At 44.5% G+C, this 13,873-nt stretch overlaps 1 protein-coding gene across 1 annotated transcript; it reads left to right on the top strand.

Annotated features, from left to right (window-relative positions):
• The first annotated feature begins 7,157 nt into the window (after positions 1 to 7,157).
• aamp (angio-associated, migratory cell protein) lies at positions 7,158 to 10,718 on the top strand. Its single transcript, XM_070994036.1, has 11 exons — positions 7,158 to 7,483; positions 7,612 to 7,749; positions 7,838 to 7,957; positions 8,156 to 8,295; positions 8,643 to 8,787; positions 9,067 to 9,150; positions 9,315 to 9,430; positions 9,531 to 9,625; positions 9,763 to 9,853; positions 10,005 to 10,159; positions 10,256 to 10,718. The coding sequence occupies exons 1-11, from the start codon at positions 7,393 to 7,395 to the stop codon at positions 10,329 to 10,331; spliced, it is 1,251 nt and encodes a 416-aa protein (XP_070850137.1). The 5' UTR covers positions 7,158 to 7,392; the 3' UTR covers positions 10,332 to 10,718.
• The last annotated feature ends 3,155 nt before the right edge of the window (positions 10,719 to 13,873 follow it).

Below are 13,873 nucleotides of genomic sequence, written 5' to 3'. Positions count from 1 at the left end.
AAGTCTCTGGGCGTGTCCTGTGTCATAGGCAGCGGTGCGAGAAGTAAAGGTAGCAGTACCTCAGTGTAAAAATACCCGTTTCCACTCACAGTCATGCTCTGAAAACAAGGAAAAGTATCAGCAGCAAAATATACATGAAGTACTTATTACACACATTATGTGTATAATAATGTCATATTAAAGTTGCGCCCTTATGACTGCTTTATACACAGCTGAGAAGCTCAGCCTGCAACGAATAATAATAATAATAATCACTTATTTGTGTTATTAATGTCTTTCTACAAAGTAACTACTAACTAAAGTCATCAAGTGAAAGTAGTGGAGTAAAAAGCTGACGTGGAGCAGAAGTATAAAGCAGCAGAGAATGAAAATGCTTAAGTTTACAGCACCATATTTCACAATCACTATACTTCAATGTCCTTTATCATAATGGTGATAAGCTGTTCCTGACACGTGTCCTCACTGGGATGGTTTCCATAACCTTCATGATGTAGATTTACATTTGATCTGTGCACCATAAAGTTGTAGTTTTCTGCGATATCCCTGGCTGCCATCACTGTTTGTGCATCCGAACAAACAAGCTTGACAGTGTTTGCGTTGTGATTAGCGATGACTGAAAGCTGCTTCCCGCCTCAGATCGACATCCGCCAACCGTCCTCCTATTATTCAACACTTTCCATAACCAGTAGTGGCAAAATGAGACATTTTCTATCCAATTCTGGCTCATTGCAACATGAAACGTCTTCCACGCTGCCTTCTCTAATCCAATATGCTGTTATTTCCATTGCTTTATATTTGATTTTGCACCTCAGCAGCCACCCACAGGCAGAACTGCAACGCCGCCGCCTGCTTCAGCAGACTTGATTACTGTAATATGCTAACCGGTTTGCACAGGCTACATCTGCAGGCAGACACAGTGTTATTATTCACCAGGTGCAGGTGCGCAGCTCTCTCACACCCCCAGGCTGCTGTTGGATGTTGGATGAAGATTCTGGGCCTGAATGGCCCAGACCAACCCACCAAAGAGTAGAAGTGGTTAGAATATGACTAAACTTCATCACTGCCCAGACTTGTGTGAGGCTGCCGCTGAGCTTTGACAAACTGCATTGTTCACCCCGTACAGCCATCACATGGACAGTATTTTGCTTGTAGCTGCAGGAGAAATATTACTTTTATTTTTCAAACCCTCATTTAGCAGGATGTCAAAGGTCAGGTGCTCTCTCACTGTAGCTAAAGTCTTATCTTAATGCCTTTAAGGTCTTTGACTTGTTAAAAGGTGCCTTTATTACTTTATTGCAGGAAGCTGTATTTATTTTAACCATTTATCTGTTGCTATTCGCTGCTTATCCATTACTTTAGCTAACTACTTCAAGCATTTGTCCATGAGTTTTACTTTCAGTTGTTTCAACTGTTTATTCACTGTTTACCAAACCACAGTATTTAAACTTGGAGCTAACTCTCGCTAACATTAGCTATCTTAACCAAAGTTTTGATGTAGCTGAGTCAGTGTGTGGATAAATTTCTATTTTCCGACTTGCCCTGCAAACCTTCCATGTAACTTAGCAAACCGATGGTCACGGCAGATGTCAGCATCAGTTAAATGACCCTCAGTGTGAATCATCATTATAATATCGTTATGTTGACGTCCACATAGTTCATTACCATTTCTTCTGTTACAGGGCAAATAGCATCTTTTTACTTATTCTACAGGGGAATCAGAGCTTCACCAGCATTTCATAATCTTGCTCAAGGGCTCTCCGGTAGAGCAGGCGCTTCATTTCTTGAACCCTGACTTCCCTCCATGTCACTATCACCACCCTCACGACTGTCAGAATCCCCTTCTAGTTATTTTTAACTCAGTCCCCTCTTTTCGCTGCTCAGGTACAACTTGCATTTATTAATCAAGGTCGCTCCTCTTTTGGAGTACAGGGGAGGCCCGTTGGGACAGCCGTATCCATAGCAACAGAGGATTATCATTTCTGTGGATGAGCTACGGAGCCGTGGTTACGTAAGGTGGTCGGTCTCGGAGGCATCTCTGATGTTGCTGTGCTTGAGTAAACTCTGTGCTCCTCAGCCCATGTGGCTGCAGACCTCACAGCTCGGTTATATGTCAACACAAACAGGAAGTAGATCGCCTACCTGAGAGTCCTTCTGTTTACAAGCTGGACACCATCTCCATGTGTTTGTGAGAACCTGCAAGAAAAAGTACAATATTTGCCCCTGAATTATGGTGGAGGAAAAGAAGCAGTAAATTTAAGCACTCAAGTACCTCAAAATGGTACTTAAGCTTCTTTCTACCACGGCTAACTTCTGGCTTTAAATCATTCCTCTCTCCTAAAAGAAGCACCTGAACGTTAACTGAACTAAAGTAAAACATCCAAACCTTCACTGGAAATGAAAAAAGAAATCAATAAACCGCCTTAAAAATAAAGTCCACTCCCGTGTTTTATGCATAGCTTTGTGGGGCTGAACTTAGCCACAACTTGCTTGAAGTTGAATGCTAACGGCATGCTAACACGCTCACATAACGATGCTAGCATGCTGAAGTTTAGTCGGCAAAATGTTTATCAAGCTCACCATTTTATTTTAGCCCCTTAGCATGCTAACAAGTGTAGCTGAGGCTGGTGTGAGTGTCAGTTTTGGGGGTGTTTGGCCTAATGTTTGGAAAACCAAACATGCAACCCTCTCATCCTGTTCACAAAGACATACACGACAGTGCGACTCGACACAAATGCACAAAGTTTACAGTTGTTCTGTCCGAGCACAAACTGGTCTCGGACATCTGCATCTGCATTGTTTGTCTTTGGGCTTTTGCTGATGCAGACATGCATAAAACACTCAAACGTGTGTGTGTACGTGTGTGAGAGAGTGTGTCCAGAGCAGTGATGTCAAAGCAGGGATTAGATTGGCTTATATTGCCCAGAGCAGCACATTTGCAATTCAGTGAACATCACACTCGGGTTGCCAAATCGCTGATTGTGTTAGTTTAACTATTTTGCATCCATGGGAGTTACCATCATCTCCTTCCATTTCAGGTTTCTATCCAGCGCGGGGAGCTAGAAGCCCTCTTATTCAGAGCATGATGCCTTTAAAAGCATCTGTATCAAAGTGCCGAACACGGCTTTGGCTAAAAACACAGATCCTGAGTAATGATGTTCCAAAAATACACAATGTTTTCGGCCAGCGGCTGGAAAAGGAGCAGCAATCAGGCTAGAAAGTCAACAGGCGAGTGTGTACGGCTTGCGCAAACTACCGCTCTGCTACCACAGCAGACACATCACACACAGGCTGTGGACCAGACCTCTTGCAGTACACACACAACTGGCTGTTAGTGGTTTGAGAAGGGAAGCCGTCATCTCACCCAACACGGTCCCACATGAGTCAGGCACAGCATGCAGACAAAGCAGGCAGACCTCAGCGTCATAAAGAAGCTTTGCTTTGCCAGCAAGAAAGAAAACTCTTCTGAACATCTCACAGTGCTTTTCTCTGCATGTGATGGGACTGAATAGCAACGGCCTCCATTAATCAGCACTATTATGCGTATTAAGCCCCCCTTTTCCTTTTTTTTTTGCACGTTTGCTTGCCTGCGTTTAAAAATGAGACGTAAAATCTTTCCAGGATGCCGTGAAACTGGAGCATTTAAGAGAGAAAAGAGAGCAAAAGGAGCCATAAAGAGTTCTTGTTAAAAAGAAGCAGAGTCAAGGCTTCTTACAGTCGAGCCAGTTAGTCTAAAACTTTCCATCAAAGCCTCGCTGAGCTGCATGGAGTAATTACCTCTCACACAGCAACAGCTCCCAGGCCTTATTAACGATACTGTTTGTGTGTGCGTGCATGTCTGTGTGTAAAGGTGCACATAGTGTACATACACACACACACAAAGTAGATGAGTATGCCTCCATGTCTTGGTCAGGCCGAGTGTGTGTTTCCGTGTGTGTGTCTATAAAGTAACAGCACCCTGGAGTGTCCTGCTTTTCAGACATAAACCAGCTTGCCATAGTGATAAACCGAGAAATGTTGTTATGACGGGTCGCTCCTGGTCTCTGCTGTCCTGATGACGGCAGAGAGAAGCCCACCCAATGTGATGTTCCAGAGCGTCTGGGTAAAAACAGCCAGTTTCAAAAGTCGGAGACAAAACCAAACTGGAACGCACCCAGAGGAAGAAAACCTCCGCCAGCGCTGAACAATCCTCCAGCCTGCTGCTGCACCTGAAGGCACCGTTCCTATTATCTTTAAATGTAGATTAAGATGATTTTCTGATCCTGGAAACACATTTTTAAATCAACACTCCATTTGTGTTATTAGTGGAAAAGTTAAGGGATTATAGTTCATCGTTAAGGCACATGAACATCTGAACCACATGATGTGTGAGTCCATCAAACAGTCGTTCACATGTTTTTCAGTCTGGACCAGGGAGCGATGCACATTCTGCATTACAAATTTGTTTACGTTACGGACTTTTCTGTGATTTTGCTGTTTTTGGTGCAAAAACTTCGAACTTTACTTCTTTTAAGCCTCCATCTGTTATTTACATGACACTGCTGACAACTCTTAAAACATGACAAGGGGCTCCAAGATGATCCAACTTTTGACAAAAATGTTGGAAAACACTCGTTTTCCACTTTTTTTTTACAAGCTTCTCAATTGCATTTTTTAGGAAGAGGAGTATCTGCATAAATAGTAGAAATGCAGTGAAGCAGAAGCAGCATAAAATGGAAATAGTCAAATAAAGCACAGGTGACTCACACTGACCTTAAGAACCTGAGTGAATGTACTTAGTTACTTTCCAGCACTGCTGATGTTCAGTTCAGCTCACAACATATCCCAGTCACAGAGGGAAACTTAATGGGGAGAAAAACTTCGTTTTAGCCCATGATTTATGTTTGATTGGATGTCCCTGTTGCTCAGGGGACTGAATCACATGTTTTCTGAGGTCAAACCACCTCATGATCTGTGCTGCATATATGGTATTTCCTGTTACTCCTCAGAGGACGCAGCATATACAGTCTGAGCTGCTGACGAGGCTAAAACCTGTTTTTGTGCCTGCCGTTATTCAGTCATGTTTCTGACCTTGTGACCTGTCAAGTTTTATTTTAATTTTTGTGGACGTGTTCTGAATCTTATTTATGAGCCACACTGCCCCAAGGAGCTGCTAAGCCTACAAGAATTCCCTAAGTCTGGGTTTTAGTGTCTCATGATGGTCGAACTGCTGGTTCAAAGACTTTTTCCTGGAAAACAGTGACTCTGTTTGCCATGTTTTGGTATAAAAATGAGTTAATTTAATTATAAAGCAAAATTTCAGCTCTTGGATCAGTATTTGTATCATCTTTCAAAATCAACCCACTGTAGTAAAAACGCCCAATAGCTTGATTAATATTCCCAAATTAATCCAACAATGTTAGAGGCTTTTAAGTTATGCGAACAGGAGCTGAACGAAGCCCTTTGCTGGCACGAAAAAAAACGACAAACTGCAGAAACAGACTGATGAAATAAAGTGTCTGTAACCAGCGTCGTAACTAATGTCATCTAACTTTCCAGCGTGAAAGTTCAACGGCCTCTTCCAGCGTTACTCATGACCGAGCGGAGAGTTTATAAATCTCTCACTCACTGCAGATTTAAAATGTCTAGCTAACGTACACCCTGATGTTTCCACATCTCACCACATCATGAGATGGTTGTATTTTTCCAGGGAAGGCTTGAAATGGAGGGCCCGGGCAGCCAGTAAAACTTATTTGGGCATGCAGTCCCTGAGCCCTGCCAGTAGCGTATAGCAGGAGACATAAAACCCCAAAACCTGAAGCAGACAAACTTTGTTAAGTGTTCATAAAATATCTCTGGCTGGGGAACTTTTGATGGTGAGATTAAGAGAGAGAGGAGAGCTCCTTTTAAAACTCGGTGCTGCTCTGCTTCTAATGTTATTCCTGTGGTTTACAGCCGCCTCACAAATATCCCTAAATGTGACCTTAAATCTGATCCTGTCTGCATAGGGAGGTCAGAGGTCAGGCTCAGTGTACCTGGAAGGGATTTTATTCACTGAGTAGTATAAGTAGTAGTACTGGCCTCAACAAAACCCACAATGAGTAGCACGTATGATATTTGAGTTGAAAAAAAAATAAAAAATCACAAAATGCACCGCAGAGCCTTCGCTCTGCTAATAACAGACGTCAAAGTGACAGTTTTGCAACAGAATGGAGATGATTCATTTAGTGCCTGAACTCACTACAGAGAAAGCCACTGAGTGTTAATCACGGAGGAGATAAAAGAGGTTTGATTTCTGTTCTAACAAGAAGGAATGCAGCTTGATCACATCGCAAGAGAAGGGGACGGATCGTGATCAGACTGAAAAGGGACGTATTATTAGGATCACACAATGAGGAACACTTCACAGCCCAGTGAGTGACTGGACAAGAGATTCTGCACATGCAAGGACTTTTGCTTCCTGGACTAAAAACAGCGCAGAAATAGAAACTGTACAAACCAAAAAACACATTATCTGCATGATGCTGCTGATAATGATGGAGTTGCCTATAATTATTACCAGTAGCTGTGGGAGGACTTTTCTTTATCCCACAATGATGGCTCGAGGGCGTATGTGGACAGCTGCACACATGACGAAAACAAAAGAAACTAAAATAAAGCAAGTGGACAGTGACACCTGAAATACAGCACAGAAGAAAATGAGCTAACGCACACTACATATTGAATAATATTGAGTTGTGACTTAAAAGGAGCAATTATTATTATTTTAGGAAAATTAGCAAGATTAGTTAACTCTGATATTATTTTCAGTACTGATTTTTTTTTCTTCAAATTTAACAGCAATACTGTGGTTTAAGAAACGTACACAGATAATAACAATAAACCACGTAGCACTTTTCATGAATGTGATCATGCTAGCGTGCTCTGAGAAGCAGTCAGGTGACCTTGGAATATAAAGTTTCATATAAAATGGAAAAAAAGTTTAGTTGAGCATTAATATTAGTGTTAGTGCTATTGAAATACTCTCCAAACCGGTCGTGCAGTATTTTCTAAGCAGTATTCGTGTACTCACTTTGTCCAACGGCGCCATCTTGCGGACCCGGATGTAAACAACGCTGACCGTGCTTACGTCTCTATGGACACTGAGGATGTGGCTACGTGTTACGTCATAAGTGTGCGTCTGTTTGTCCAGTCACCACAACGTGAGGAAAACATGGGGAGACAGTTCGTTTGACATTTAACTACTGTTTACCGGAATTCACCGAACACTGAATGCGACATCTGTGAGCGGAAGCGTAACTCTTAATCACGTTAAGACTCTGTAAGCAGCTCAGAGTGAGTTAGCTTGAAGTCAGGTTAGCTAGTTTCGTACCGCTACTTTTCCGTTGTTTTACTAGCTTTTAGCTTGCTAACAGCATGGACAACACGGAGGAAAATGCGGTTGAACTCCACGGAGATGAGGAAATTATTGAAGTTATTGATCTACACGATACGGAGCCTGGTCCCGGTGGGTGGAAAACGCTTTACAACTCTTACCATACCTGTGATAATCTGTGCCAGGCTAGATGTGTTTCTGGTAGCTGGAATTAGACTCCATCCACACGTCCATCTTCATTCTTTCTCTCTCGCTGTCAGATGATTTGGCTGATGACTTGGAGGACGTTGACTTTGAAGACCCTGCAAACGCAGATGATGAAGGCTGGGAGACTGAGGATGAAATGGAAGCAGAGGCGGAGCAAGATGACAGCGAGCTTACCTTCTCCAAACACACCGGTAGCACCTTGCCTTGGGTTTACGCCCTTTATCGTCAGCCGGATTCAGTCTGTTAACTTTCACGTTGCTCTTCCCTTCGTCTGTCCAGGCTCAGTGTTTTGTGTCAGTTTGGACCCTGTCACCAACAGCATGGCGGTGACGGGAGGAGAGGACGATAAGGCCTTCGTTTGGAGGGTGGGCGATGGAGAGGTTCTGTTGGAGTGCACAGGTGAGTGTTACAGACTGAGGGCTGGATTTACACTTACAGCAGTTACACCTGCAGTCACTACATTTGAGTAGCTTAGGCTTGCTGTTGCCAGTTGCCAGTGTGTCTGCACAGAACTGGATTATTTAGGATCTACTGTAAAATAATTCACCAAACTTATGTGGGATCTATAAAAAACATATTTCCCTTTTGTGTCCACAGGTCACAAAGACTCTGTGACATGTGCCGTGTTCAGCCACGACTCCTCTCTGGTGGCGACGGGTGACATGAGCGGCATGATTAAAGTTTGGAAGGTCGGAGCCAAAGAGGAGATCTGGTCCTTCGAAGTGGGAGATCTGGAGGTGAGAGCTTCAGCACAGTGTGTGTGTGTGTGTTTGGTTTGTGCATCTGTAAGCGCTTGTGTGAAGCTTTTTATTGGCGCTGAAGGAATTTATGAGGAAATATGAGATGATGACCGCTCAGACTGGGTTTTGTGGCCTTGTGGAGGAAGTGAATGATTAGACCCCCCCCCCCCTCCTCAACCACCAGTGCTGAGTTGCCCTTTAGCAAGGCACACAAGCCACACCAATTATAAGACCAACTCACTGGCCACTAGTAGAAAACTGGAGTGGAAATTAGAGGGAAATAATCGGTGTTTGTGTGTAACATAGCTGTTAACTCATGGCCGTCTGCCCTGCTTCCTCCTCAGTGGTTGGAGTGGCATCCCTGCGCTCCAGTGCTGCTGGCAGGAACAGACGACGGCAACGTGTGGATGTGGAAGATCCCCTCGGGCGACTGTAAAACCTTCCAGAGTTCTGCGTGCCAAGCCACCAGCGGCAAAGTCCTTCCTGATGGTGAGGGAATGGGAAAACAAGACAGAGTCACTCACAAAAAGTAGTTAGAGGGTTGAAAATTACAATGAAAAGCCACGTTGCATACTTCACTCTTGATACTGGCCTCAGAACACACACTGAAACTAATACATAAAGGTGGATGACGAGACGCCACTTCCAGTCCAGATACTGGTGCTGCCACGTTGTGCTGGTTACGTCATTTGGGCAATAGTGATCGGGTGATGGAGCCATAATATCTTTCAAAGTCTTGTGGAAAATGAACTTGAAACTTTCCTCCAGGCAAACGGGCCGTGGTGGGTTACGAGGACGGCACGGTACGCGTGTGGGATTTGAAGCAAGGAAACGCCATCCATGTCATTAAAGGTGAGTCTGGCAGCTTCGTCTCTCTTCTCCTCTTCCATCTGAAGCTGTTTGTAAAGTATTTTTTTATTAGCATGATGTGTTTGTTCATTAAGGATCTTTTTATAAGTAGTATGAGTGAGAGAATCTTCATCACTGTTGCATTAAGGGTTTGTCTCGTTCAACAGGTCAGGACGGACACCAGGGGGCGCTGACCTGCCTGGCGTGCAACAAGGACGGCTCTCTGGTGCTGACGGGGTCAGTGGACGGGTGTGCCAAGCTCATCAACACCGCCACAGGGAAGGTGGGTGTCAGCGTGATGTCATAGAAGACAGAGAGGAAGGCTTGTTGTTGTGGTCTCTGTGAGATTAAAGTGTGTGTGTTTCATGGTCGTGTGTGTGAAGGTGCTCGGCTCGTTCTCTGTGGATGGAGGCAAAGCCAAAGGATCAAAAGACGAAGAGGAGTCCAACTCTGTGGAGTCGGTGGGATTCTGCAACATGTGAGTTTAGTGGCTCTAAAAGTTGTTTCCTTTGCAGCTAAGAGCATCAGAATAACGTTCAAAAATACAAGAAAGAATCCTGAATCTCAACTTCAGACATGCTGAGTGAAATGTTTCATCTCTCTCGGCCTGTCCAGCCTGCCTCTCGTAGCTGTGGCGTACCTGGAAGGGACTCTGGCCATATACGACCTCTCAACACAGGTCCTGAGGCACAGGTGCCAGCATGAGGTGAGAAGCAGCAGAGAGAGTGTGTATGTTAAACCAGATGTGTTTGACCACAGTGTGACTGACATTAGCTTCCAAACCGGTTCAAATGGGTCTAGAGTGAGAAATGTGCCGAGCTGCTGTTCACACCTGAAGTCCCTCTGTGTTCCTCCAGGCCGGCATTGTTCACCTGCAGTGGGAAGAGTCTTCTTCTGTGGTGTCCACTTGCTGTTTAGATGGCGCGTTGCGTTTATGGGACGCTCGCTCTGGCAGCATGGTGTCTGAGTACCGCGGCCACACTGCAGAGATCCTCGACTTCACCATCAACAAGTAAGAAGGTTCTTCATGGAGGCGTGTGACAGTTGGATTCTCTTCATTCACTAAATGATGTGACCTGTGTCTGTCCTCGTCCCATCTGTCCTGCAGGGAAGCATCTGTCGCAGTCACGGCTTCAGGAGACAACCAGGCGAAAGTGTTCTGCCTCCAAAGACCCGATCGATAAAGAGAGGAGAGGGAGGAGGAAGAGGAGGAGAGGAAATGTCTCAGACTTTTCCTGATCAGACTTTTTCAGTGCTGGAGGACACGTTTCCCGTCTCCTCAGGATTTTAAAACGCTGCGTCTTTCACGTGTGATTCTTAGAAACAAGCTGTTCCTCGTTTGATCTGAATCTGAGTGAACAGAGAAACATCCTTTTACTGTCCTGCCCAAAACACAAAACACGAGACAGAAAAGAGGAATCTCCTTTGGTCTCAGTTGTAATTTTAAGGGTCTGAGTCAGAGGCTGTCGGTCTTCCAGCTTTCAGACTGTCCAGTCAGGAATGAACTCTTTTGATGTAAACTCACATGTAAATATCAAGAAATAAATATACTTTCTTCTGGGTAACCATGGAAATTCATCTCGTGACTAATGTCCACACCACCTCTTAAAACACTGAAACCTCACCTGCATCCAAGAAATAGTTTACACCGGCGTCTATTTCTGTCTGTGTATCAGTTCAGACTCTGTGGCTCATGCTGACATCTGAGAAAAATATGCAATCTGCTGTAAAATCTTTCTGAATTCAAGTGGCCTCTCTCCTTGTTTAGATTCATTTTTGGCTCTGATCGGTTTTATTTGTTTTATCAGACATGAGTAAAGGGAGCAGGCGAGTCAGGCCGGAGACGACAGCAGGAAGTGAAACCAGCACAGATATGATGAAGGGTAGAAAGCTGTAAAGGTTGTGAGTGCAGTCGTACTGCTTTTAGTACCATATTTGGCTCTGATGAGCATTACAAGACGAATCCTAGTATTAAAAGTCAGTCAGTGCTGCTGTCGAATACCACATGTAGGGTCCCAGTTAGTATCAGATTAACGTGAAGATGGATGGATCCGAAATAAGACATCTTTAACATCAATGAAATAGTCTGATCTGTACAGAAATGTACACGAGAAGAGTGTTTTTCAGTTTCTCAGCTGTTTGGGGGCGTATTAACAGGCAGTATTTTAAAAATAAAAAATAAGCAAAACAAAACATCCTAAATGTTTTATGTTCTTTATGAACTCTCTGCAGGTCAAAGAGAAAGACTTAATATTTCTTTTTAAACTCCATAGTTAGGTTAGGTTGTAGTTTTAAATGCTAAAAAGAAGCACTTTATTTTGAAAGTGTGCATATATGAGGAAAAGGAGTAAAGTGCAGTAAATGCCACCAGAGCGCTCATTCTGTTGAAAGTAGAAAGATTCAGATTGCTTTAAGCTTTGCAGCAGAGCAAACAGCAGCGGAGCATCGCTGTATGTTTTACTGGTAACTTTAAATTTAGATTTCAGCAGGTCTGATGTGTTTTAGACTTGTTTTCCACCCTGATGGCAGTAAAATCGTAGAAAGCACCGAATCTTCCTCGTCCTGAAATAAAAGCAGCAGATCATGGTGACGCTGTGGAGCAATTATGCTTTTTATGAAACAAGTGGATGTTGTTGACTGTGCGAAACAGAGCTATCATGACTTTACTGCCCTGACTCATGTTTCCTCCAATCGGGAAACACATTAGCTCGACAGCCACTCTGTTGCTTGTTGCTATGTCAGGTTTTAATACAGGCAGGCTGCTGGACGTATTGATGTGAGGCTGGGTGTTTGCTGACATGTACTTCGATGCATGTCGAAGAATGAATTTATGGCGTCTGACCACCGCTGCTGTTTCCAGGGCGAAACCTGTCCCAGTCCTTAAACTGTGCTGTTGTTCTGTTCCGTCTCTGCTCTCAGGTCATCCTGTCCTCTCGCCACAATGAGGAAAAACATCGGTATCCTGTGCACAAGTGCTTCTTCCTTGTACCTGGATCCTCAGCTCACGCAGTCCTTGTGCATGTCTTCATGTGCACGTGTCCATACATAACACATCCAGACAGGAAGGCAGTAACTGCACTCTGATCATGTTTGTGAAAACGCTGTTGAGTCTGGTGCGAAGTCAAAAGGTGAAGATGAATTTTGCTGCACAAATCTCATCCAGCAGTGTTTCAGCAGCGCTGTGTCATACAGCTGTCAAGTGTGGCGTTCAGTGGCAGGATATTTCCCTCATCTGTCACGGCAGCGTGTTTGGCCTCAAAGGTCAGCCTGTGTGAAGACAAAGGCGAGGAGCGGCTGAAAGGATTATCCCCTTTAGACCTCTACGGGGCTGAAGCCTGAGCCATTAAGCTACAGCTCATTTTCTCTGAGGGCTGCTGTGCTGACAACAGATGCCAAACAGATCTGCTGAGCAGAGAGAGACAGGTGCTAGTGCCAAGGTAAACATGTGAAGGAAGAGGTGGCGAAGCCATTAAAAATGCATCTGTTTCAGAAAAAACAACGCAGGCAAAGAAACCTGTGGTGGGAGGCAGACTTTCTGGCCTGTTTGAGTTTAGGACAGTACCACCCGGAAGCTAACGTTAGCCAGTTTGACTGAATAGCTTTGATCTCCTTTGCCAGCAAAGGCCTGACTGATTGTGCCTTTACTTAATCACATCATATTAAATTTTTCCACTGTGTATGACAAAAATCAAGATTGCACCGCTGATGTAGGCCTACTGTTAAGTGGCGGGCCGTTCCAGGAAAGCCAAGATGCTCCATCTCCTCCTTTGTAATGTGAAGATGTTGTGCTTTCACGTCCAGCCTGTCCTCCCTGCGTAGCGTCTTTCCAGATGCTCCCGCACTCAGGAACGTTTCTGTTTAAAACCATTATCTGACTGGAGCTCGTCCATCTCCACCAGCACCAGGTCTGCTGCGGGCTATCAGCGCAGGAGGCGTCCGTGTTTGGCCAAAAAAACAGGTCAGCGCCGGCCCTCCATCCACCGCTGCGTGTAAATACGAGACACGTGTGACAGATGTTATGAATTACGACGTACACACTGTTGTATGTATACCTTCAGGTCAGTCCAGGGCCAAATAAAGGGAGCAAATACGTCTTAGCATTTGTTTTAACCCACGTCGAGTATGGCATGGCTCGAATTGACAGGCTTTACAAAAGGTCATCCTTTAATTCACACCGTCTTTCAGCCTTGAGCTGCAGAGACTCCACTGAAAAAAACACACATGAACTGTTGGTTCACAGATTATTCCTCAAAGAGCTTCAGGTTTTGTTTATTAAAAAGTTTAGGGGGGCGAGAGCTTCCTGTTTTTCCCACTAATTGATGACAACCAAAAAACCTAAAAAGTTTATTTTCCAGAGGATTGACACACTTGTAAATCCCAATGCAATAAATGAAAAAACATCCATCCATTATCTATACCGCCTATCCCTTTCGGGGTTGCGGGGGGCTGGAGCCTATCCCAGCTACAATGGGTGAGAGGCGGGGTACACCCTGAACCGGTCGCCAGCCGATTGCAGGGCCACATGTAAGGACAAACAACCATTCACACTCACACTCACACCTACAGACAATTTAGAGTCATCAATTAACCTAATGAGCATGTTTTTGGTCTGTGGGAGGAAGCCGGAGTACCCGGAGAGAACCCACGCATGCACGGGAAGAACATGCAAACTTCACACAGAAAGGCCCTGCCTGACCCGGGGATCGAACTGGCAACCTTCTTGCTG

This window comes from Chaetodon trifascialis, chromosome 24 (genome assembly GCF_039877785.1).
Source record: "Chaetodon trifascialis isolate fChaTrf1 chromosome 24, fChaTrf1.hap1, whole genome shotgun sequence".
In the NCBI taxonomy this organism is placed as follows: Eukaryota; Metazoa; Chordata; class Actinopteri; order Chaetodontiformes; family Chaetodontidae; genus Chaetodon; species Chaetodon trifascialis.
The sequence above is the reverse complement of the archived record's forward strand: the minus strand, read 5'-3'. Positions and strand labels throughout refer to the sequence as shown.

Excerpts from the sequence above, each read along its gene's own strand:
- aamp (XM_070994036.1), top strand. The coding sequence starts at position 7,393 with ATGGACAACACGGAGGAAAATGCGGTTGAACTCCACGGAGATGAGGAA. Across the intron at positions 7,484-7,611 it reads CGATACGGAGCCTGGTCCCG|ATGATTTGGCTGATGACTTG; the intron begins GTGGGTGGAAAA and ends TCTCGCTGTCAG. Across the intron at positions 8,296-8,642 it reads TCGAAGTGGGAGATCTGGAG|TGGTTGGAGTGGCATCCCTG; the intron begins GTGAGAGCTTCA and ends CTTCCTCCTCAG.